General features: G+C 43.5%; 1 protein-coding gene across 2 annotated transcripts in view; it reads right to left on the bottom strand.

Moving 5' to 3' along the window:
* The window catches only part of LOC137349379 (ATP-dependent 6-phosphofructokinase, platelet type-like), a 154,488-nt gene extending 130,418 nt beyond the window's left edge, over positions 1–24,070 (bottom strand). Inside the window, exon 1 of one of the 2 annotated variants that reach the window (XM_068014901.1) lies at positions 23,758–24,070. In XM_068014901.1, coding sequence (XP_067871002.1) covers positions 23,758–23,866 — 109 coding nt within the window. In that variant the 5' untranslated portion in view covers positions 23,867–24,070. The remainder of the gene's footprint in view (positions 1–23,757) is intronic. The other variant, XM_068014890.1, reaches the window with a different exon arrangement.
* Positions 24,071–26,956: the final 2,886 nt, after the last annotated feature.

A 26,956-nucleotide genomic window follows, 5' to 3' on the forward strand; every position in this document is an offset into this window, starting at 1 on the left:
ATCGGCCTGTCCTGCTACCTTCAGGGATCTGTGGACATGCACTCCAAGGTCCCTTACTTCCTCTACCCTTCTCCGTATTTTCCCATTAATCGTGAATTCCTTTGCCTTGTTTGACCTCCCCAAATGCATCACCTCACACTTTTCCAGGTAAAATTCCATTTGCCACTTTTCTGCTCATCAGACCAGACCATCAATATCTTTCTGCAGCCTACGCTATCCTTCTCGCTATCTACCATACGGCCAATCTTTGTGTCATCCGCAAATGTCTTAATTATGCCCTCTACATTTACATCCAAATCATTTATACCACAAAAAGCAGGACTCCCAGTACTGAGCCCTGCAGAACATCACTGGAAACAGCCCTCCAGTTGCTAAAAATGCCATCAACAATTACCCTTTGTTTCCTGCCACTGAGCCAATTTTGTATCCACCTTGCTGCATTTCACTGGATCCCATAGTATTTTTTTTATGATTATCTTATGATTTCCTGAGCAAGACTTTTGTATTTCCTAACAAACCATCTCCATGTTAATGTCAAGCTCCAACTTGCTCCCTAATACTTATTGTCAGCTTGACTTTGTTGTAGTACTCTGGCTTCAAAGTCAAAATGTTACAGATTGAATTCCCAGTCCAGGGGCTTGACCATGTAATTGAGGCTGACAATGACAGTACAGTAATGAGGGATTACTGTATTGTTGGAGAAGTCGTTCTTTGGATGAGATGTTAAACCAAGGCCCCACCTACATTTTCTGCTAGCTCAGTTGGGGTGAAGGATCCCACAGCACTATGTGAAGGACAGCAAGGAGTGCTCCAAAAGCAGTTAATTTCACTTTGGACACAGGCAGAAAATGAGCAGTTACGGATCGACTGTCGATATACACCTTGCCCGATTTTCCTTTTCATTGATCTATGTGTAAAGTGCCAATGTGGACATAACTATCAACATCCTGGGGCTTACCATTGACCAGAAACTGAACTGGAATGGCCAAATAAATACCGTGGCTACAAGAGCAGGTCAGAGGCTAGGAATCCTGTGGCGAGTAACTCACTTACTGACTCCCCAAAGCCTGTCCATCATCTACAAGGCACAAGTCAGGAGTGTGATGGAATACTCTCCACTTGCCTGGATGGGTGCAGCTCTAACAACATTCAAGAAGCTCAACACCATCCAGGACAAAGCAGCCTGTTTGATTATTTGTGGACGGGGTGCCATTCACTCCCTCCACCACCAATACACAGCAGCAGTAGTGTGTACCATCTACAAGATGCACTGCAGCATTGCACTAAGGCTCCTTAAACAGTACCTTTCAAACCCGCGATGTCGACCACCTAGAAGGACAAGGGCAGCTAATGCATGGGAACACCACCACCTGCAAGGTCCCCTCCAAGCCACACACCATCCTGACTTGGAACTACATCGCCGTTCCTTCACTGTCGCTGGGTCAAAATCCTGGAATTCCCTTCCTAACAGCACTGTGGGTGTACCTACCCCACATGGACTGCAGTGGTTCAAGAGGGCAGCTCACCACCACCTTCTCAAGGGCAATTAGGGATGGCCTGGCCAGCAATGCCCACATCCCCATAAAAAACGAATAAAAACAAAATCCTTCAACCAACACCACCGAGAAGGGGCTATTCAGTTTATTGCTGTATATGAGATATTACTATGCACAAAATCACTGTCATATATACCTACGAAACAAAGTTCCTATACTTCAAAGTAATTAATTTCATGGGAAGTACATTTGGAATGTTTGAGAGACATAATAAAGTATTTTAGAACTTTACTAAAGTAATATTTTGAATCACCATCTCTCTAGTGTCTTCACAGAGTAAATGTAATTATTAATCAAATGACCTTGTGTTCAGGTTTGTTGTTAGAAACTTAAAGTTTAATAACAAATATCAAACTAAACAAATACACAATCACCTATCTCCTCCATCCCTATCCCCCTGGCACAACTTATCTTTCCAATTTAATGAAATGTTCTCTTCCTAGAATTTCTGAAATGCCTTTTCTTTTCCCTCTCCATCCACATCTCTCACGAATGAATTTAGAACTCAGGTCTGCTGTTCTTGTATAGAAATAGTTACATTTGACAACGACACTCTGAACAAACATAAATTCCATAGATGACACAGAATTCAACACAATTGTAGTGACTGTGGATAAGACAATCAAGTGCTACCTTCCCTATTTTCAAAAATTAAAACTGTACTCAAACGTAAGTAACTAACAACTACCCACTTTTGGCGACATCATAAAAATATTTTGTATACTTTCAACATTTAAGTACAGAGTGCTGAATAGCAATATATGTCATACCCAGTCTGGAAGAACAAGTTACTGGCCCAGCACCAGTAAACAAAATGTATCAATTACATTTAACTTGAATGTCCGACTGGGCACTTTCCTACCATATCCATCATAGACAAAGGCTAATAGTTGCCCATATGCATTAGAACTACAATTCCCTCAAAATTACTCTCAAAAATTGGATCAATATTTGGCACTTGTGAACTTTAAGCACTGCTGCTGAGTCAGAGGCCTTTATAAAAATTCTTTGGTTGTGGGCATCGTTGACAAGGCTGCATTTATTGCCCCGAGTTGCCCTGAAGAACAGTGGGCCTTTTCCTAGAACCACTGGTATCAAGCTTTGACAACTAAGTGGCTTGTTTGTCCTCTTCAGAGTCAACCACATTGGTGTGGGACTAGAGTCACATAGGCCAGACCAAGGAAGGACAGCAGGTTTCCTTCCCTAAAAGGACATTGGCGAATAGTTTAGGGCTTTACGACAACTTCATGGCCATGATCACTGAAGCCAGCATTTTTCTTTACAGATTTTTTAAAACTGAATTCAAATTCTCAAATTGTCATGATGGGATTTGAACTCACTTTCTCTGGATTATTAGTCCACTAATGTAACTACTACAGCACCTACTGTATTCTGAATTTTAGCAAGACTAAGCACTTTTACAAGCTCAAGATTCTTCTAAATTCGAATGAATCAATTTGATCTATTCTCCACCTCCCAGCCCATCCCCAATAGAACTTAGGAAATTGGTGCCATCTTTCTTATTAAATGCTTAGTCTAAATAACCTGACTTGCTACAACTCAAATTAATCTTATTGCATACCAGAGCACATGAATGCTAAAGTGATAAGCCCAGGACTTAATCCAGTAAAGCCCTCATCTATCCAAGAGTCCTAAGGCAACAGCCTTAGATCCAACTGGCCAATATGTCATTAGAATTCACTGACAAGGCACTGCTCAATTTCAAGCTTGTCGTTAAGGACTGTCCGAATTTTACATTTCCAAGGCAACTGAAAGGGAGATTTGGATGTTCTCTACACAAAAATACAATTCATCTCATGTTTCAACTCAATTCATCTATTTTGCCTTACGTGCTGCGAAATGAAAGATCTACCATCTACTACTTCTTTTTAAATAAAAGTAGCTTAAGCAACAATCCTCTTACTCCAGGATATACACAGTACACTCATGGTGGATGGACTAAATAATTCTTTTGATAGAAGACACTAATTATAAACACCCAAAACTAATGCTTTAGTCATGCTGTCAGTGCACAAAATTGCCAATACATCTTTACTGAAACTATCCAGCATTGTAACCTGATGTGGCCCTTGCACAACACAATACAAAAAGAATAGTTACAGCTTTAAATATCTGATTTAAGTCAGTCATTTTCATCAGTGTAATACAAACAAGAGTGTAGACATTCCGTACACTTCTGAAACTGAACTTATTTTATTAAGCCCTTTAATCTTCCTAGTAGAAATCTAAATGGCAGAAGAATTATTTATTTAAAAAATAGAAGCTAACAGAATCATGTATTATTCTAGCAGCAGTGATCTAGGAAACACTCAGAGTTATTACATTGATTTGTGTTCTCCAGTCATTCAATGGCAGGCAGGCCTATGTTTGTCTACTCTATAATTTAGTGTATTTACTGCAGAGTGTATTTTTCTTCTGCTGTGACTCTTGGTTTCATTACTCCGCCAGAGCTGGCGGGCAGCCATAAAGGCGGGGCTAAAGTGTGGCAAGTCGAAGAGACTTATCAGTTGGCAGGAAAAAAGCCAGAAGCGCAAGGGGAGAGCCAACTGTGTAACAGCCCCGACAAACAAATTTTTCTGCAGCACCAGTGGAAGAGCCTGTCACTCTAGAATTGGCCTTTATAGCCACTCCAGGCGCTGCTCCACACACCACTGACCACCTCCAGGCGCTTACCCATTGTCTCTCGAGATAAGGAGGCATAAGAAGAAGACTGCATAGTGTATTTTTCTTCTGCTGTGACTCTTGGTTTCATTACTATCCTTTGGCGTCCTCTCCTGAAGGTGAGAACTCATAATGGGGTTCTGTTCCAAGGGCACTGATTGCCTGTATTATGTCCAAATGGTCATTCATCATGCATGAGCCTTGACAGTAAATGTTGGAAGTTTAACACATGTGTGACCGAGACATAAAAAAAGTGCAGCCAAAGATTATTCAATCTGATAGCAATTTTGTTTCATAAGCAAATATCGATATGAGGCATACAGGCCAATTATAGAAGAGAAAGAAAACACTTGTATTTATCATATATAGAACCTTTCACAATGTCAGGAAGACTCAGTATAGTGCTTGTCATGACCTCAGTACATTCTTATAGCCAATGAAATACTTCTGAAGTGTAATCACTGTTGTAGTGTAGGAAGCATGGTAGCCAGTTTGTGCACAGCAAGGTCCCACAAACAGCAATGAGATAATGACCAGATCATCTGTTTTAGTGCGGTTAGCCGAGTGATAAATGTTGGCCAGGCCAATGGGGAGTAGTGTCCCAGGATCTTTCATATTTACCTGAGGGGGCAGACAGGGCATCATTTTAATGTCTCATATGAAAAGTGGCACCCCCACTGATGCAGCAGCCCCTCAGGACTGCACTGAAGGGTCAGTCTAGATTCCACACTCAACTATCTGGAATGCAGCTTGAACTCAATCTTCTGACTCAGAGGCAGAGTGCTACCACTGAATCACAGATGAACAGCTCAAACACCTTAGCTCAAACCACAGAGGGGATTATCAGTCAAGTGTCCGCTTATGATCAACTTCCAAGAAATCCCAATGGAAGCATCACTTTGCCACAAAACAAAATTACTGACCCACCAACAAAATTGGTCCTGCCAACATTTCCTTTCAAACTGCACCATTTAGCTTATATTGTCTCTCCTCATTCTTTGTTCCAAAATACATCACTTCACAACACATTTTAAACAACTTTGTACAACAATTTCCAGGTATCACAATTCAGAGTAATGTTCTTTATCTGCAGAAAATAAACCACAGAAGTCCAAGGGGACAATGACAAAATAAAGACTCACACTCATCTAGTGCTTTCATAACATCAAAGTGCTTTACAGTCAAATAAGTACATTTGAAGTGTAGTCATTTGTTGTAATGTGGCACTGGTGTTCTGAACATTCATGCTGAAAGTTGAGTCAGATTAGTGGATTGAGTTATAGGAAAAGTGGCCTCAATACAGTTATTGGTTAAAAGATTATTGCACAATTGCTGCTACACCCACCTCAAAATACTGCATTTAGAATTATCTGTTTCACTATTTTCTCATGTTGGTGAGCCTGTCACTGCAGTACTTAACACTGAAAGTATGTTGAATTTAGTAATGTCTCAAATAACACTTGTATGCTTTTAGGTTTAGATTAATACATTTTTCATCTTCATTGTTGAGATATGACAGAATCTCTTCATACACAAAATATATTCCAAGTTGCATGATCAACTAAAGAACACTACACAAATCTGCATTCATATATGAGTCATTCAGAAAAGTTGTAGCGATTAATCAGAAGGGTTCAAATGAGTGGATCCAAGAAAATATTTTTACACTGACATCAGAACAGAGATTTGCAGGCTTAAAGCACTAATGGAGGAAGGGAGGAGGGATAAGGAAATCATATGCGAATTGTTTGTCATTTTTCTTTCCAGCTGAAGGGGTGGTGGATAAATATCAAATCGATTGCTGAAATGGAGGCAAAACTGGCTTGGTACTTTCTCAGCTCTCGACATTGGTGAGTGTCTGTGAAAATCCTTTGAATGTGACTAGAATGTTGAGCAGTCTAATGGTATCACTCAATTTGGTGAGTGAGGTCTGTCCAAATTTGGTTCACGGTGACAAGGCTGCACCAGTTCATGCACTTGATGAGAATTAGATCACCCTGCAAGAAGAAATGCCTCTAAGGTAATCGAATGGCAATAATCTCAAACCCATTCACATGCAGAGCTTTTATTTACATGTTAGTGACCGTTTATCTCTTGGCTTCCCTCGTAAAGACAACTGCAACCACAGTAAAACTTCTGTTGCGTGCAACCTTTCTTATCCATTAGGGTTTAATTAGAGTAGTTCTGCTTCAGCTGTTAACAAATGAATGGCTACAAGCAGATGATAAGTAGGGGTCACATTTTTTCCATTAGCTTGAATTCCTGCTACCACTATATTTAGTTTGGGGCCGGCAAATATATTCTCCAAAAGTCAAGACGACACAAACGAATGCATGAACTGTAACTCAGGAGAGCGGGTGGTAAGAAAAGAATAGTCCAATTTATTATTTTTGTATGTATTTATGGCAAATTACCAATGTGAAGAACTAGTAAAGGAAGGGAAATATTAAGGATAATGACCAGCATTAAAAAAATAAAAGTTACATGAAAATAGGAGGAGCATGTGACAAATTCAGAAAATGCCACTTTATTTTATCCATTCTCTATCTCCCCACCCCATCCATTTAGATTTGTAGACCAGCAGGTCAGAATCAGCTGCTTGTACCACCCCAAATAAAATGCAAAAATATTGTTGCCACCCTACAGAATCGACACTTCTGAGTGAGTTATAAATTGTTTCACATCAATCTTACATGTCAAGGTAAGGGTAGAGACGAGAATAGATAGTCTTGTGATTCATACATTTTATCTGAACTCTGGGAGTAGAATGCAACCCTGCCAAGATAGATAGATGATACAGAAGGGATGAAAATGTGTTAATGGCCTGGAGTTTGTGATGTGGCGATGCAAGGGAGCTCGCCGCTGACCACGAAGTACGTCTCGCTGGGAGAATTTCACCTCCATCGCCTTGCAGTGGTACTGCAACTGATTGTAGTGTTCTTTATTGGGAATTCACAGCGTAGAGCTGGAGTGATGTCATCAGACATCCGACAATAGTACTGAAGACCTGTGCTCCAGAACTTGCCATGCCCCTAGCCAAGCTGTTCCAGTACAGCTACAACACTGGCATCTGCCTGGCAATACGGAAAATTGCCCAGGTATGTCCTGTACACAAAAAGCAGGACAAGTCCAACCCGGCCAATTACCGCCCCATCAGTCTACTCTCAATCATCAGTAAATTGATGGAAGGTGTCATCAACAGTGCCATCAAGTGGCACTTGCTCAGCAATAACCAGCTCAGTGACACTCAGTTTGGGTTCTGCCAGGGCCACTCAGCTCCTGACCTCATTACAGCCTTGGTTCAAACATAAACAAAACAGCTGAACTCAAGAGGTGAGGTGAGAGTGACTGCCCTTGACATCAAGCCAGCATTTGACCGAGTATGGCATCAAGGAGCCCTAGCAAAACTGAACTCAATGGGAATCAGGGGGAAAACTCTCAGCTGGTTGGAGTCATACCTAGCGCAAAGGAAGATGGTCGTGGTTGTTGGAGGTCAATCATCTCAGCTCCAGGACATCATTGCAGGAGTTCCTCAGGGTAGTGTCCTAGGCCCAACTATCTTCAACTGCTTCATTAATGGCCTTCCTTCAATCATAAGGTCAGAAGTGGGGATGTTCGCTGATGATTACACAATGTTCAGCACCATTCGCGACTCCTCACATACTGAAGCAGTCTGGATAGAAATGCAGCAAGACCTGGACAATATCCAGACTTGGGCTGATAAGTGGCAAGTAACATTCACGCCACACAATTGCCAGGCAATGATCATCTCCAACAAGAAAGACTCTAACCATCACCCCTTGACATTCAATGACATTACCATTGCTGAATCCCCCACTATCACCATCCCAGGGACTATCATTGACCAGAAACTGAACTGGGTTAGCCATATAAATACCGTGCCTACAAGAGCAGGTCAGAGGCTAGGACTCCTGAGGTGAGTAACTCACCTCCGGACTCCCCAAAGCTTGTCCACCATCTACAAGGCACAAGTCAGGGAATGGAATTCTCTCCATTTGCCTGGATGGGTGCAGCTCCAACAACACTCAAGAAACTTGACACCATCCAGGACAAAGCAGCCTGCTTGATTGGCACCCCATTCACAAACATTCACTCCCTCCACCACTGGCGCACAGTGGCAGCAGTGTGTACCATCTACAAGATGCACTGCAGAAACGCATCAAGGCTCCTTAGGCAGCACCTTCCAAACCTGCGACCTCTACCAACTAGAAGGACAAAGGCAGCAAATGCATGGGAACACCACCACCTGCAAGTTCCCCTCCAAATCACACACCATCCTGACTTGGAACTATATTGCAGTTCCTTCACTGTCGCTGGGTCAAAATCCTGGAACTGCCTTCCTAACAGAACTGTGGGTGTACTGACCTCACATGGACTACACTGGTTCAAGAAGGCAGCTCACCACCACCTTCTCAAGGGCAATTAGGGATGGGCAATAAATGCTGGCCTGGCCAGCAACGCCCACATCCCATGAATGAATAACAAAAATAAAAATCAGCCCAACAAGCCAATCACATTAAAGGATTTTTACCGACAAACAGGAAACAAAATGCATTAAAATAAAAATGTTTGCATAGGCAAATTAAAGTTTGAGACAGAGACATGAAGGAAGAAGCTGAGACATCCTGAAAAACCTTGTTAAAAAATTATTTAAAAAATATACTAATCAATCATTTAACAGCACTCCACGATTACAAAATTACATTTTCAGGGCCAGTTCAGTTGCTCACCAAATTTTATCAATCACATCACCGTTAAAAACCCAGTTACACCTGATTAACAAGATGTGCCTTGTTCAAGGAGTTTCAAATTGGGTGATGTAGGGACAGGAAAGTTGAAATTCTCGCTGATCTCAATGATTGCTGGCTCTGTGGTTGAGAGGCCATGGCGTACAGCCTGTGGGTCCACAGCACAACCTGTGTTGGAGCCCTGAGTGACAGATTATAATTTCAGAATATCCGCACTAATCCACGCATGCCCGACATTCTGAAGTTGCAGGCAGTATCAGACGGGTAATGAAGGTGAGCACTGACAGTTCACTATCAAGCCCTCCTGCAAAATCCGCCCCCCTTTATTTTAGTGGGAATTCTGGTTCCTTTGACTCTCCCATGCACATTTCAAGAGCCTAAAGTATGGAAAGCCACCAACAAAAGAATACTGACCCAAACAAGGGACTCTAATCATGGAAATTGTTCAGCAAGAAGGATTATGTAGCTATTTTTAGTATGCAAGAGAACAGTGAGAGCAGACTCAAAGGGCTCATGGGTAAGGGGGCCTAAGGGGCTTATCAAACATAAACTACTTTCCATCTTTCCTTCCCTACATAATCTGGACTGTGTTGTTTTTATGGTAAATAGCTTGCAGTACATTAACAGAAAATTTCATTTACATGACAAATTGCAATGTAATGATTCTCTTAGGACAGACTGACCCGCATGTTCAACTGCTGTTCACATGAAGCCTTTCTCCACTTTGGCATTCAAAGTTCTGGTTTGAATAGATTCTATGTCCATTAAGACCTGGTTAGTGCATCTATGCATTGTAAACAGCAACTTGCATTTATATAGCACCTTTAATGTGGTAAAATGTCCTAAGCGACTTCACAGGAATGTTATCAGATGAAATTTGACACCGGACCATATAGAGAGATATTCAAATAGATGGTCAAAAGCTTGATCAAAGACGCTATTTCAGGTATTGTCTTAGAGGAGAGAGAGGTAGAGAGGCAGAAGGATTTAGGGAGAGAATTCCAGATCTTAGGGGCTAGGCAGCTGAAAGCACTACCGCTAATGGTGGAGAGATGGAAATCGGGGATGTGCAAGATGCCAGAATTGAAGGAACACAAGAGATTCCAAAAGGTTGTAGGCCTGAGGAGGTCATAAAGATAGGGAGAGGCAAGACATTAGACGGATTTGAACACAAGGATGAAAATTTCAAAATCGTGGCACTAATGAGACAGGAGCCAATGTAGGTCAGGAAGCACAAGGGTGATGGGTGGACGGGACTTGGTGCATTGAAAGGGAGGCGGTATTAGCAGTTTTAGCAGGCTTAAAAGTAGATAAATCCCCAGGCCCAGATGAGAGGTATCCCAGGCTGCTATGTGAGGCAAGGGAGGAAATTGCAGGGGCTCTGACACAAATTTTCAAAGAAGTGCCAGAGGACTGGAGGACAGCGAATGTGGTACCATTATTCAAGAAGGGTAGTAGGAATAAACCAGGTAATTACAGGCCACTGAGTCTAACATCAGTGGTAGGGAAACTACTGGAAAAAATTCTGAGGGACAGGATCAATCTCCACTTGGGGAGGCAGGGATCAATCAAGGATAGTCAGCATGGCTTTGCCGGGGGAGATCATGTCTAACAAATTTGACTGAATTTTTTGAGGCGGTGACTAGGTGTGTAGATGAGGGTAAAGCAGTTGATGTAGTCTACGTGGACTTCAGTAAGGCTTTTGATAAGGCCCCGCATGGGAGATTGGTTAAGAAGGTAAGAGCCCATCGGATCCAGGGCAATTTGGCAAATTGGATCCAAGATTGGCTTAGTGGCAGGAAGCAGAGGGTGATGGTTAAGGGTTGTTTTTGTGATTGGAAGCCTGTGACCAGTGGTGTGCCGCAGGGATTGATGCTGGGACCTTTGCTGTTTGTAGTGTACATTAATGATTTAGATGTGAATATAGGAGGTATGATCAGTAAGTTCGCAGATGACATGAAAATTGGTGATGTCGTAAATAGTGAGGAGGAAAGCCTTAGATTACAGGACGATATAGATGGGCTGGTAAGATGGGCAGAGCAGTGGCAAATGGAATTTAATCCTGAGAAGTGTGAGGTGATGTATTTTGGGAGGACTAACAAGGCAAGGGAATATACAATGGATGGTAGGACCCTACAAAGTACAAAGGGGCAGAAGGACCTTGGTGTACTTGTCCATAGATCACTGAAGGCAGCAGCACAGGTAGATAAGATGGTTAGGAAGGCATATAGGATACTTGCCTTTATTAGCCGAGGCATAGAATATAAGAGCAGGGAGGTTATGATGGAGCTGTACAAAACACTCGTTAGACCACAGCGGGAGTACTGTGTACAGTTCTGGTCGCCGCACTATCGGAAGGATGTGATTGCATTGGAAAGGGTGCAGAGGAGATTCACCAGGATGTTGCCTGGGCTGGAGCATTTCAGCTATGAAGGCAGACTGGATACGATAGGGTTAGTTTTCCTTAGAGCACAGAAGGCTGAGGGAGGACATGATTGAGGTATAAAAAATTATGAGGGGCATAGATAGATAGGAAGAAACTTTTTCTCTTAGCGAAGGTGTCAATAACCAGGGAGCATAGATTTAAGGTAAGGGGCAGGAGTTTTAGAGGGGATTTGAGGAAAACAAATTCAGCCAGAGGGTGGTTGGCATCTGGAACACACTGCCTGAAGGGGTGGTAGAGGCAGGAACCCTCACAACATTTAAGAAGTATTTAGATGAGCACTTGAAACGCCATAGCATACAAGGCTACGGACCAAGTGCTGGAAAATGGAATTAGAATAGATAGGCTTGATGGCAGGCGCGGACACGGTGGGCCGAAGGGCCTGTTTCTGTGCTGTATACCTCTATGACTCTAAGCTTGAATTTTGGATGAGCTCAAGATTATGGAGCATGGAAAGTGGGAGTTTGACTCAAATAGTTGAGTCTTGAGGTAACAAAGGTCTGGATGAGTGAGATGGGCGATATTAGACAGGTTGAAGTCGCGGTCTTTATGATGGAAAGTATACAGGGTATAATAAAGTAGTTATTAAAAATGGATATCAGTACTGAATTAGTAAAATGTAATTTAGTTCAAATCCATTTTCTGGTTCCTTTAAAGGGAAACAAAACACATTAAATAACAAACATAATTAAGAATAAAATCACATAAAAGAAAGTCAGAAACAAATGAAAGAAACATAGGTAGCATAACTCAGCAATATTTTAGTTCTCTGACAACCAATATTCTGATCTTTTGAGATCTTTCTTCTGGAGGTGGGTAGGGAAATCATAAAATAGAGGAAAAAAAACACTTCTCTAAATATGGGCAAATAAGTGGAAAGAGAAACATTTGGGTGCAACTATTGACCACATTGGAAACAGTCAATGTGAAGCTGTTGTCGACATGTGTTCACCCAAGGATGAAGCTGCAACATGTTGCATTGCAACACAAAATTGAAGAGAAATTCAACTCACTGTTGAATTCATTACAGCTAAGTGTGAGGTCATTCAGGTTGGACCAAAAAATGATAGATACGTGTTTTTTTTTTAAATACCGAGAGCTAGGAACAATGGAAGTCCAAAGACATGTCCTCAGATCACTCAAATGTGGTGGTCTGGTACAAAATAAATCTAGGACAAGGGGAACATTACCTTAAAATCAGAGTCAGGCCATTCAGGAGAGAAGTTGGGAAATACTATTTCAAGCTAAGGGTGGGAGAAGTGTGGAACACTCTCCTGCACAAAAGCAATTGATGCTCGTTGAAAAATCAGGGTCAGGCAACATTTCCTGCCCCTTTGACACGCGAAACCTACCTGATGTAATATTCAGGTGGGCCTGCAAATGATCGAACAACGAGGAAAGCAAAATGGAGAGGTTTTGGTAGGGAATTCCAGTGCATGGGCCCAGGAGGCTGAAAGGATAGTCACCAATGATGGAGCATCTAAAATCAGGGATGCACAAGAGGCCAGAATTGCAAGAATGCAGAGAGAGGGAAGGCTGAGGCCAAGGAGGGATTTGAAAATAAGGAAAAGGGGTTATCAAGATAGTGTGGGAAAAAGGCATTGAAGTGGATGATCAGCCATGATCGTATTGAATGGCAGGGCAGGCTCGATGGGCTGAATGGCCTACTCCTGCTCCGATGTTCCTAACCCACACACTGAAACAAGCAAGAGGCTGCTAAATATGTGATTCAGGATGCTATGCCTGCTGTCGGACCCCAATTACAAAACTCTGGTCTGCCCAGTCCTAGGTGTAATGGGCCTGAAAGGAACTGCTAGAGGCCACTCATTTAAAAAAAAACAAGAAATTTGGGGCTTTTATTTTGGTGGACCCAGGAGAGAATTGCTCTTTCTGGGCCCACAAAACAACCTTTGGACAGCTGCCGTCCATTCAAAGCCCCACCCACTACGATCACCTTACCTCCTCACCAGATCCGACCTGTCAGCCAGCTTTGGCGCATGAATTGGCTGGGTTCCTGTCCTCCCACAACCGATGAGTTACAGCAGGGAACTTGTTTGGCTCCTGCTGCTTGCTGGCAGCATTTAAATAGGCCCGAGATCCAAAATTGGACCTATTTCAACACAAGTCAGACCTCTCACCCAATGACTCAGTTCAGCTTTTCAACTGTAGTGTTGTCAAAAAGCTATAAAATACTGTGCGCAATTTTACATGCCTCAACTTCAAAAAAGCATTGGCCGGGATTTTATCCCAGCGACAGCAGTCCCGACGACGGTCCAGTAGGTGGAGGACACCCAGCCTCAGCCCTTCGTCGAACCCCTGGTACATTTTTCCACAGTGGGTAGCCAATTAACTGGCCATCGTCAGGGGCGCTGTCCCCTTAAGGGACATGCTCCCACCTCCAGAGCTGTTGGTCATTTGGAGAGTTGGCAGCTGTTCTGTACCAGCAGTGTGACCGGGAATGGTAGCCACTGCCAGTATTGCAGGAGGCCTTCAGTGAACAAGATGTCAGAGATCCCGGGATGCAGGTAAGTGGGGTCAGGGACACCCTAGCGAAGGGCGGAGGAAGGGTTGGTGATGATGGGGGGGTGGGGATCTTGCCGGGGAGGCGGGAGTGGTGGGGCCGCCCTCTGGGTCCACGGATAGCCCCCAAAAGGAGGGACACACCTACCTGCCTGTCAGGAGTCCTCCACCCGGTGGCAGGCCCCTCCGTCTTCCATTAAATGGGAGTGGAGGCAGGAGGCTATCCTTAAGTGGTCATTAATTGGTCACTTAAGTGCCTCAATTGGCCTGATGTGGGAAGACCGTCCTCGGCCTTCCCCGCTCCAGACAAAATAGCAGAGAGCCAGGACACCGTCACGCACTCCACCCCTTGCCATTGTGTGTGCCCCCACCCCTCCACCCGCTCCCCACCCCTGCTGCTGTTCCCTCCCCAACAGCAGAATAAAATCCTGCTCATTAATGCACTGACTTGCATTCATAGAAGAGGGTGACCAAGAAGATCTGGAGACTTTTAGTCCCACTTCAGAACAGAGATCTAAGAATTGACCTTATTAACCTTATTTTCAGCTCAAATGATGTGGCCATTCGCTAACTTGGGCCATAATCACAGAAACAAAACATCATGAATACATGTGGGTCTCAAGCAAGACTAAAGATCAAAATATATTTTCTCCCCATAGATATGCAGGACAAATTTCCAGAATAGTTATTATTAACCATATTTTTTCAATAATTGCATAAATATGGGCTTAAGGATAGAAATAAAAGGTTATAAGGATAGACATAAAATATCAAGCTCTCTATGTATCAAGACTTCTAAAGTATTTTTGAACCAAGGATAAATCGCTGTGGAATACAACCAGTTTCATGCAGAACCTCCCACCACCCCCACCTGCCATGACTGAGGCACATTAATTTTGTCATATAAACATTGATTTGAAAACTATTGAAGTGAAGAAAGGACTTGTTTAAAAAAGAAGTCACCAGGCCCTTGGCTGGAAAGACATTTGCATACTAACAGCCAGTGCTTGGAAGGACAAAGGGGCTATTCCCTGCTCCAATTTAACCCACAACGGCCTTTGAGAACCAGGTATTGTGTATAAGAAGAGTCATTCCAGGGTCGGTTAGGACCAGAGAATCCACAAACAGATGTGGTCAGACCAGCTAGTCACATGACTAACCTGCTTGGCAACCTGGGTTTTTCTGAATTGTACAAACAGTTTGAACTCGGAGTGTTTGTTTGCTCCTGGACTGAAAAGACCTCTCCTGGCTGGCTCACCGCAGCCTCTCCTGTCTGCTCCCATCTCTTTCTCACGGAACTCCAAATCCACTGAAGGCATATGAACCCCAAGAGAGAAATGTCTCCTACAGCGAACAAGGTTTAAGAAGAATACTGAGCCCCAACGAAAATCAAGATCTACCTACAATTAAGGACTCTACAGTGAGCTCGAAGATCCGTAACAATAAACCCTCTTCAGAGATTGCCTCAAGCTTTTCCACTTTATTTCTTCTGTTCTGCTCTGTCTCTATCTGCATGTGTGTATCGCGTATGCATGCTAGCATGGGCACGTCGTGTATCCGTAAGCGTTAACCGAATTAGAGTTTAAGTTTAATAAATTTCAACCTTTCTTCTTTAAACCTAAGAAAACCCGTTTGTGCTGGTTTCTTTGCCTTATAATTGGAAAGCAGTGAACAAGGATTCACCAAGGGGGAACTAAAAACACAGTGTGTTTAAAATAAAACCCTGTTACGCTAAGACCAGGTGAAGGCTGACAGGGAAGCCTAGACCTCCTTTCTCACCAGATCGTAACACCAGTCAGAGTTACTCATAGGCTTCCGAGCTCAATTACTATTCTGCAGCTTGCCTCAGTCTCCCTACAATCAGGGAGAAAACAATAAGTTTTTAACTTCTTAACCATTTTCTGTGGTTGGTTGACTAACACACAAGACTAAGTAGGTGGTTGGGGGAAGAGAGAATTGAGAATAGGGAAAATTATATAAAGTTTGTGGCGGGAATAGGCTTGATCAGCCAAGTGACTGTTTTTTATCCCACACTTAAATATTATGAGTCAACCCATGCAGCACATATGCCCACCATAAAGACTGATTCAATACGAGCTAGTTAGTTAGTTAGTTAGAGATACAGCACTGAAACAGGCCCTTCGGCCCACCGAGTCCGTGCCGACCATCAACCACCCATTTATACTAATCCTACTCGAATTACATATTCCTACAACATCCCCACCTGTCCCTATATTTCCCTACCACCTACCTATACTAGGGGCAATTTATAATGGCCAATTTACCTATCAACCTGCAAGTCTTTTGGCATGTGGGAGGAAACCGGAGCACCCGGAGGAAACACACGCAGACACAGGGAGAACTTGCAAACTCCACACAGGCAGTACCCAGAATTGCACCCGGGTCGCTGGAGCTGTGAGGCTGCGGTGCTAACCACTGCGCCACTGTGCCGCCCACTGCGCCACTCTGGCAGAGACCCAGAAACAAGGTGCCAGACTATGTCTTCATCTAAGGAAAGCTGGCTGATGCAGATAAACTGTCCCTTTGCCGTCAAAAAATGAAAAAATCCAAATGTATAAAAGAAAAGAATGCATCAATCAACAGATGAAAGATATTCCCTTTAGTGCACATGAATGTTGGCACATTCAGTACACATCCACCAGCATAGCATGTGTCCAAATTTAGACAAGTACTATGCACTTCCTAATAAGCGATTCAGAAGTAGCTCTTCCAGAGAGGCCTGGAAACAAATGCATCAGGGTATGCACATCAAAGCAATGACTTCACTGTAGTGATGACAATATGGATCTGAAATGGATCACACTTCACTGCTGAAAGAAAATAATCTATTACAATAATTATGGACCAACAGAATGTGCAAATATCTGGTGTTTTATAATGGTAGCAACCTTTTAGGAAAGGAATCAAGATTTCTGCTCGTGTTCCAAAATACATACATATGCTATAGAGTTTAATAGTGCCATTATATTAGACCACAGCAAAACCTCATTTCACTCTCTTTCAAAAGAATATGCTTGACTTAAAATTCAAAAGTATTTAGTGAACCACACCAGCAAAAGGCAAGAGAATCAATAATCAGAGCTTTAACTTAGAGAAAATACTGTTAAGTTTTACAGTGTTCTGTTTTCCACTGCATTATCAGTAGTGTTTCATTTTCATTGAATGTTACATTAGCCACACAGTCATAATTTATTTGATTAAATTCATTTAGTACACAGTGCAGCTGGCTGCAAAGTACAACTCTCTCCACCACCCTAATGTGACTCAGCTCCAAATTCAAAAGTAAACATCCTACTAAAGCAGCATCACATTTCAATTTCTCACAGCAGCCCATGTTGGGGTGTCTCTGAGAGAATAGCGATTCAGTAACAAATTAAGGCAGTTCTGTGTTCCCATGCCCTTGTAACAACACTGTCAAAACTGATTTCATATAGGACTCTTAGAACTAGCAGAGATGAGTCCTGTGTCCCAATAATAAGGACTTAATACAGACCCAAATCCCAGAGGTGAAAGAAAGGACTTGCATGTCGAGTGCCATTCACATCTCAAAGTGCTTCATAACCAATTAATTACATTTGAAGTATAGTCACAGTTGTAATGAAGGGAAATACAGCAGCCAATTTGTGCACAGCAAGATTCCACAAACAGCAATGAGATAAATGTCCAATTATATAGTTATGGTGATGTTGGTTGAGGAATAAATGTTAGCCAGGACACCAGAGAGACCTTCCACTCTCTTCTTCGAAATAGTGACATAGGATCTTTTTCGTCTACCTGACATGGAGTTTAATATCTTATCAACGTTGGCACCTCACACAGTGCACCATTCCCTCAGTACAGCACTGATAAGTATGGAATCTTGGCTGACAAGTCCTGGAGTGCACCTTGAAGCCATGAGTCATAGAGTCATGTACGGCATAAGAGACCATTCAACCCATTGAGTCCATGCCGGCTCTCCATGGAGCAATCCAGTCAGTCCCACTCCCCCATTTGATCCCCATAGTTCTGCAAGTTTATTTTCTTCAAGGGCCCATCCAACTTCCTTTTAAAATCACTGATTGTCTCTGCTTCCACCACCCTCGTGGGCAGCGAGTTTCAGGTCATTACCACTCGCTGCATAAAAAAGGTTCTTCCTCACATTTCCCCTGCACCTCTTGCCCAAACTCTTCAATCTACATCCCATAGTCCTTGCACCATCAGTTAATGGGAACAGTTTTTCCTTGTCTAACTTATCTAAACCTGTCATAATCTTGTACACCTCAATCAAATCTTCCCTCAATCTCCTTTGCTCCAGGGAGAACAGCCCCAGCTTTTCCAACCTGAGCTTGTAACTAACATCCCTGGAACCATTCTGGTAAATCTCTTCTGTACCCTCTCAAACACCCTCACATCTTTCCTAAAGTGTGGTGACCAGAACCAGATACAATACTCTAGTTGGGGCCTAGCCAGAGCTTTATAAATGGTTCAGCATAACTCCCCTGCTTTTGCACTCTATGCCTCTATTTATGAAGCCCAAGATCCCATATGCTTTGCTCTCTCAATATGTCCTGCCACCTTCAAAGATTCATGCACTGCACCCCAGGTCCCCTCTGTTCCTGCACACTCTTTAGAACTGCGTCAATAAGTCTATATTCCTTCACCCTATCCCTTCTGCCAAAATGTGTCATCTACCACTTGTCTGCCTATTCTGCTAGCCTATATCCTGTTGCAGTCAATTAGTATCATCCTCATTGTTTACCATTCCTCCACGTTTGGTATCATCGGCAAATTTTGAAATTATGCTCTGTATTCCCATGTCATTTATATATAGCAAAAAAACAGTGGTCCCAGCTCTGAGCCTTGGGGAACACACTGTCTACCATCCTGTAGTCTGAAAAATAACCATTTACCACAACTCACTGTTTTGTGTCCTTAAGCCAATTTTTTATCCAATTGGACACTGACCCTCCTATTCCATGAGCCTCAATTTTGATAGCCATCCTTTTATGTGGTACTTTATCAAACACTTTATAAAAATCCATATAGACAACATCCACCACATTTCCTTCATCATCCTTCTCAGTTACTTCAACAAAAAGAAATAAATCAGATTAGTCAAGCATGATCTGCCTTTTACAAATCTATGCTGGCTATCCTTAATTAACTCAAATCTCTCCAAGTGACTGTTGATTTTTGTCCCTGATTATCGTTTCTAAAACCTTACCCACACTGATGTTAAACTAACTGGTCTGTAGTTACTAGGACTGTCCTTACACACTTTCTTGAATAAGGGTGTCACATTTGCCAATCTCCAATCCTCTGCCCACACCTAGGGAAGATTGGAAGATTATGGCAAGTCCTTCTGCTATCTCCACCCCCACAACCTTTAACAATCTGGGATGCAAGCTATCCAGACCAGGTAACTTATCTATACTAAGCATAACCAGCCTTTTCAGTACCTGCTCCCTCTGAATTTTTACCCTATCCATTGCCTCTACTCTCTCCGCTTCGACCGATATTTTGTCAGATGCCACTTCCTTAGTAAATACTGATACAGAGTACTCATTAAGTATTCTAACCTTGACCTGTACCTCCAAGCATATATTCTCTCTTTGTCCCTAATAGGCCCCATTCCATCTCTTACTAATTACATGCTGGTGGAAGATTTCTGGGTTCACTTTTATATTGACTGCCATTCTATTCTCATGGTCCCTCTTCGCCAGTCTATTTTCCTCTTCACCTCCCCTCTCAACTTAATGTGTCTAGCCTGGTTCTCACTTGAAGAATTTACCTGACATGCATCATGCACCCTCTTTTGTTGTTTGATCATGATATTGTGACTCGGAGACAAGAGTGAAATTTCCTAACTTCCTGGTTTTCCCCGACTAAAATTAATTGTACTAATTTAAACAGCTATCTATTCCATTCGCGATTATTTCAACTCAGTGACCAGAAAAGTAGAATTCCCCGCTACCACAAGAATCTTCATTGCTCTCCCGAAGATAATCTGTACCACAGTTTCATAGATATTGTCAGCCTCTAGCACCTCACCCCTGTGGCCACGTTTTATGTACAAGTCCAGACAGCAGGGCTGAATTTTGGCTCCGGGTGCGGGAAACAAAAGTTGGGACTGTTTCCAGGTCTCAAGCCCGCCCCGGGGGAAACAGTCACTCATTGGGATTTTTCCCAGGGCTTCCCTTAATTGACCTGGAGACAGGGTCTCTGTCCAATTAAGGATAATGGGCGGGCTGTTGAAGTTGGAGGGCCAGATGCCGTCCAGCTGGAAAGGAGCAGCGGCTGCCGTGGAAGGCAAGTAAGGGGCACATCAACATGGAGGTATCCTCTCTCCAACTTTTTAAAATCTTTATTTAAAAAAGAAATTCAGCAGCCAGGCCACGACTGTGGAAGGGAAGGGGGAACATCTGCACAGACACCGGGAGGGCCTCTAGGCCTGCCTGGAGCGCTGATCCCTTGGGTCTACAACCGAGTGCCCACCTCAAGGCATCTAAACTGGCCTCCTTTAATTGGACTTAATTAGGCCCTTAACAAGGCCAATCAGCTACCCGCTACATGCGGGCAGGTAGCCCTGCTGGCCCTGATCCTGCCTCTGTATAAATGGCCCGGAAGTGGGATGGAGCTGGGGAACTGGCACGCCAAACTTTCAGCCCTGCCTGCCTCCAAACCCTGCTCGGGCAGGGGCCGAAATGTCAGCAGGTTGTTTAACAGCTATTCCTGATTCCGATTTACCCAGTACTCAGGCATATACAATCTTTCTGAAGGGATACCTGGATATGCTCAGAAGAAGTGGGAAACTTGAACAACTTTTCTCTCCTTACTCTCAGGTGCCAAAGTGAAATCTTTGGCCTTAGCCAAATGGGTACCATTACAGCATAGTTCCATCTGCTTCAAAGATATTCATAAATATGTTTGCCTTTAAGAACTCAACAGAGAGTAACTGTTAATTGCCTAAACATATATTTGTTGCTTTTAAATAATGAATTTTTCACAAGACACTCGAGCAGGAAACCTTTCATTAAATTGTCTGTTTGTGGAAAAATGAGAGCCTTTCAAGGTGTTCACATAATGGTTACAATATTCTCACCACTGATGAAAGCGATAAACTCCAAGGTCACCCCTTTGCAATAAAGACGGGTGAGATTAATTGGCGTCTGGACAAGTACGACCACGTAAATAAACTAGAGAAGGAAAAAGGAGACCCGTATGGCAAATAAAAGATGCTGGTAGTAACACTGCAGAGAGAAGGGGGTAAACCATCCGGAATAAAAGAACAAAAGCAAAATACTGTGGATGCTGGAAATCTGAAACAAAAACAAGAAATGCTGGAATCACTCAGCAGGTCTGGCAGCATCTGTGAAAAGAGAAGCAGAGTTAACGTTTCGGGTCAGTGACCCTTCTTCGGAACTGACAAATATTAGAAAAGTCACAGATTATAAGCAAGTGAAGTGGGGGTGGGGCAAGAGATAACAAAGGAGAAGGTGCAGATTGGACCAGGCCACATAGCTGACCAAAAGGTCACGGAGCAAAGGCAAACAATATGTTAATGGTGTGTTGAAAGACAAAGCATTAGTCCAGATTACGTGTAAGTACACTGAATATTGAACAGCAGCAAGTGCAAACCTGAAAAAAAACCTGAAAAAAGTGGGTAAGCAAACTGAACAAACTAAGATGAAATGAAATAAATGCAAAAAAAGTTTGTAAAAAATGTAAAAAAGAATGTAAAAAAAAGGAAGAAAAAATAACTAAAAATGAAAGTAAAATGGGGGGCTGTCATGCTCTGAAATTATTGAACTCAATGTTCAGTACGGCAGGCTGAAGTGTGCCTAATCGGTAGATGAGATGCTGTTCCTCGAGCTTGCGTTGATGTTCACTGGAACACTGCAGCAATCCCAGGACAGAGATGTGAGCATGAGAGCAGGGGGGAGTGTTGAAATGGCAAGCAACCGGAAGCTCAGGGTCCTGCTTGCGGACTGAGCGGAGATGTTCCGCAAAGCGGTCACCCAGTCTGCGCTTGGTCTCCCCAATGTAGAGGAGACCACACTGTCAGCAGCGAATACAGTATACTACATTGAAAGAAGTACAAGTAAATCGCTGCTTCACCTGAAAGGAGTGTTTGGGGCCTGGGATAGTGAGGAGAGAGGAGGTAAATGGGCAGGTATTACACCTCCTGCGATTGCAGGGGAAGGTGCCGTGGGACGGGGACGAAGTGGTGGGGGTAATGGAGGAGTGGACCAGGGTGTCGCGGAGGGAACGATCCCTTCGGAATGCTGACAGGGGAAGGGAGGGGAAGATGCGACTGGTAGTGGCATCACGCTGGAGGTGGCGAAAATGGCGGAGGATGATCCTTTGGATATGGAGGCTGGTGGGATGAAAAGTGAGGACAAGGGGAACCCTGTCAAGGTTCTGGGAGGGAGGGGAAGGGGTCGGACACGGTTGAGGGCCCTGTCAACCACAGTGGGGGGACATCCTCGGTTGAGGAAAAAGGTCATATCAGAAGCACCGTCATGGAAGGTAGCATCATCAGAGCAGATGCGTCGGAGACGGAGAAACTGGGAGAATGGAATGGAGTCCTTACAGGAGGTAGGGTGTGAAGAAGTGTAGTCGAGGTAGCTGTGGGAGTCGGTGGGCTTATAATGGATATTGGTAGACAACCTATCCCCAGAGATGGAGACAGAGAAGTCGAGGAAGGGAAGGGAAGTGTCAGAGATGGACCATGTAAAGGTGAGAGAAGGGTGGAAATTGAAAGCAAAGTTGATAAAGTTTTCTAGTTCGGGGCGGGAGCAGGAAACAGCACCGATACAGTCATCAATGTACCGGAAAAAGAGTTGGGGGAGGGGGCCTGAGTAGGACTGGAACAAAGAATGCTCGACATATCCCACAAAAAGACAGGCATAACTAGGACCCAAGCAGGTACCCATAGCGACACCTTTTACTTGAAGGAAGTGCGTGGAGTTGAAGGAGAAGTTCACTTGATGCAGCCCGACAGCATCATGAATGATTGATCCACACCCTCAGACGCCACTGAACTGAGGTCCACGGGGATGTTGCCTTAAGAAGTTTTGTTGGAATTTAGATTTGAAGGGGATAAAGTGACCGGCCGCCCTTAACACTCCTCAGTAACCCCTCCCCGGAGATTGACGCAGAAACTCCGACCCGCAGTGGCATGGTGTGGAGCACGTACACTGCTCTTCCGTATCACAGCATCTTCAAACCAACGGGACTGAAATGGAGCTTGAGCAACATCTAAACCCGCAAATACACAACCAGCAGAGTAAATTTTAAAAAAACACTTATTACTAACGTTTCTTTCAAAAAAAATCGACAGTAAATCTAATCAGATTTCTCTAAATCTTCTCTATATAAAAAGACGGTCACGGACATGTTGCCAGGGTATCATGTACCTGGCTGCAATGTTCTTTTTCAAACATATCAACTCATGCTGAAAGGATGTTTTTCAAAGGGGGGGGAAAAAACCAGAAAAATAGGAAAGTTTTCAGGATGATAAAAAGGTGGATGTAAAAGACTCCAGAAGCGAAAGCAACGCAATGCGGTCCGGAGCATGCAAGATGAGGAAATGCAGCTCTCTCTCTCTCTTTCCATTCACCGAGCGGGGTGGCTGGGTTTATCCACAGCTTTTAAAACATACGAACACTTTTTAAAAAAAATAAACATTTCCAATCACAATGATTGTGATCCCGGGGGAGCCTAAAGGTCTGCGAGATGCTTCACTCCTCAGCCACAACAACTCTCCCCTCCTGTATCTTTTTACCTTGCGCATCCCCTCCGCTGGTCAGGACGCCGATGGCTTTGCCGCTTCCTGAGAGATTCTCCAAGAATTTCTTGTCCGTCTGCGACATGTCTTCACTGGATGGATCCATTCTTGCATTTATTTTAAAATTAGAAAATAAAACTTAAAAAGGAAACCGTTGTCAAATAAAAAGTGTGTGCGTGTGGGTGGTATTTACAGGACAGCGGGTGTGCTGTATGTGCGCTGAGCCCAGATGTTCCTCCTGCTGAGACTCCTGATTCTCACGCTCCACTGCCGGCTTCAGCGCTGCTGCCACCCCCTCCCACCTCTCAACCCAACCTGACAACCACCCATTGTGCCGTCAAGAGCGCAGAGAGTGACAGCCAGGTTAAGCCTATGGGCGAGCAGCCATTCCCCAAACCGCACCAATCAGACGGCGCGGATGAACAGAGAAGGGGCGGGCTGAGAGCGCTTTCCAAGTTAGGTTGCGTCCCAGTCGGCCTCAACCATTTCTTCCGCTTTATTGCTCTCCCCAGTCGTAGGTGGAATTTCCGCGCGAACGCCGCCCAGTCCAGGGGGAATGGACAGACAGACCTGCTTGCAGAGTGTGAGGTGCAAGCTGAAGTAGGGGCAGGCTCAAGATGGTCTTTTCCATTTCAAAGTGTTTTTATTTAGTAAGTGCAATTTTTTCAAAGTCCAGGTGCATTTAGGTTCTGGGTCAGCCACTTTCCTCAGTGCATCCTGCTCGTGTCCACAGGATCACCGCCAACCCATTGTCACCTTGGGGACAGACTAGAGCTCTAACTTTGGAAATGTAGCTGTCCTTTTGTGTTAAACAAAGGAAGGTTGAAAGTGTAAGCAAACAACATCAAACAGGTTATGTACTGATAGTCCTCCCGGGGGCCACTCGAACAAGTTGTTGGTCGGGGTAGTCCTTGTTAGTGAGCTGCCTGGAAACTTAAATAAAATGTAACCCAACCATTTTTTTCCCATTGATTTCACCTGGAGATATTAATGTTTTCAATGATTTTCTTCCAAGAAATAAAGAAGGCGTTTATTTATATAGCACCTTTCTCACATCCTCATGACGTCTCAAAGCACCTCACAGCCAGCAAATTTTTTAAAGCATAATTCCTGTGTTTTTGCTTGCAGGCAACTTGCTCTTATCAACTTACAAATAGCAGAGATGAATGACAAGAAAACCTGTTTTTGGTGATGTTTAAGAGACAAATGTTAGCCGGGACTCTGGGCAAACTTAAAAAAGTGCCATGGGATTTTCAACACTGTTAATTTGAACATGCAGCTTGAGCCTCAATTTAAAATCTTGTTCAAAAGACTGTACCTTGATGTTATGATCAGGTGAGGAAGGGTCGAAGGGCTCCCCTCTTGTCCATCCCCTTGTTTGACCTCAATGTTTATTTTTTTTATGTGAATGTGCTTGCCAATTCAGTGAGTACTGTTTATGTGCTGTGATCATAAAAGAACCAATCAGACAGGTTTTCTTGAGTTTAACAAAGATAGAGGTTACCTGTATTATACTTAAACCGATCTATGTAAAATAATAAGCTATGCTCCAATTTTCACACACACAAATAAATAGGTTACAGAGTGGGGAAGGATAAATTGGCCAGATTAAGACTCCGGAGCAATAAAAAGGGGTATACAGTCTGTGGAGTTTGATAACTCATTTTCTTCTGGCTGAATTCGGTAGTCCTGAGGTTTCTGGCTTGTAGAGGTGGCCAGCAGATTCGGGGTTTTCCTGGAGAACAACAATGCAGATGGTTTCCTTCATGGGGTCTCTGTCTGCAGCAATGATGGGCTTGTCATATGATAGCTCAGTGTGTATTCCCTCTTGCAAATGAATTAGTTCATGTCTAGGAATTCCCTTCTCTCAATCAGGGTCCCATTGTTCAAGTGATTTCCTTGAAATGGTTCAACACCACCAGTTTAATGTCCCAAGTGTTCGTCTTTAAATGTCCTATTAATGGAGACTGGCCAGGTGATGCACTCCAGACTTCCCAAGTCATTGTTCTGCAAGGGACTGGCCAGAAAATCTGACTACCTCTCAATGCATTGGAATGTTGGGGATTTTGATGCAAATTTTGATGGCCATTTTAGCTGCTAGCAGTCATCTTTCTTAAAATTTTAATTCAAGTTTCCAGCCAATGGATTAAAAAATCATCATTAGGCATAGCACATGTTCCTGACACTTGACAATTCAGTACTCCCTTCCTACTGCACTAAAGTGTCTATCTAGGTTATATGCTCAAGTCCTGTAGTGGGACTTGAACTCTAGATCTTCTGGCTCAGATGTGCAAGTGCTTTCATACAACAACAACATGTTGCACTTTTAACAGAGGCATTATAAAACAAAATAAGATTCTGAGCCATATAAGGAGATATTAGGGCAGATGACTAAAAGGTTGGTCAAAGAGGTAGGTTTTAGGAAGTGTCTTAAAGGAGGTAAGTGAGGTAGAAAGGCAGAAAGGTGTAGGGATGGAATTCCACAGCTTACGGCCCAGGCAATTGAAGGCATGACTAACAATAGCGGAGTAATTAAAATCTGGGGTGCTTAAGAGGCCAGAATTAGAGGAGTGCAGATATCTCTACGTGGAGCTGCAGGAGATTACAGAGTTAGGCAGGGGCAAGACCTTGGAGGGATGCGAAAAGGATGAAAATTATAAAATTGAGGTATTGTCTAACTGGGAACCAGTTTAGGTCAGTGAGCACGGGGTGATGGATGAATGGGATTTGGTGTGAGCTCAGATATGGGCAGCAGAATTTTCAATGAGCTCAAGTTTATAGAGGGTAGAACCTGGGAGGCCAGCCAGGCGTATGTTAGCATAGTCAACTCTTGAAAGTGTTCAGCAATAAATGAGCTGAGGCGGAGTTGGGCGATGAAACAGGTAGAAATAGGCGGTCTTAGTGATAGCGTGGATATGTGGTCAGGAGGTCATCTCGGGGTCAAACATGACAACTAGTTTGCAAACAGTCTGGTTCAGCCTCAGCCAGTTGCCAGGGAGAGGGGTGGAGTCGTTGGCTAAGGAGCAGAGTTTGTGGCAGGGACCAGAGAGAAATGCTTTGGACTTCCCCGATACTTAGTTGCAGGAAAATTCTGCTTATGCAGTACTGAATGTCGGACAAACAGTCTGACAATTGGACGACAGTGGATGGGTCAAGAGAGGTGGTGGTTGTAGTATAATCTAATATAGGGTTGTTA

This window comes from Heterodontus francisci, chromosome 2 (genome assembly GCF_036365525.1).
Source record: "Heterodontus francisci isolate sHetFra1 chromosome 2, sHetFra1.hap1, whole genome shotgun sequence".
NCBI lineage: Eukaryota > Metazoa > Chordata > Chondrichthyes > Heterodontiformes > Heterodontidae > Heterodontus > Heterodontus francisci.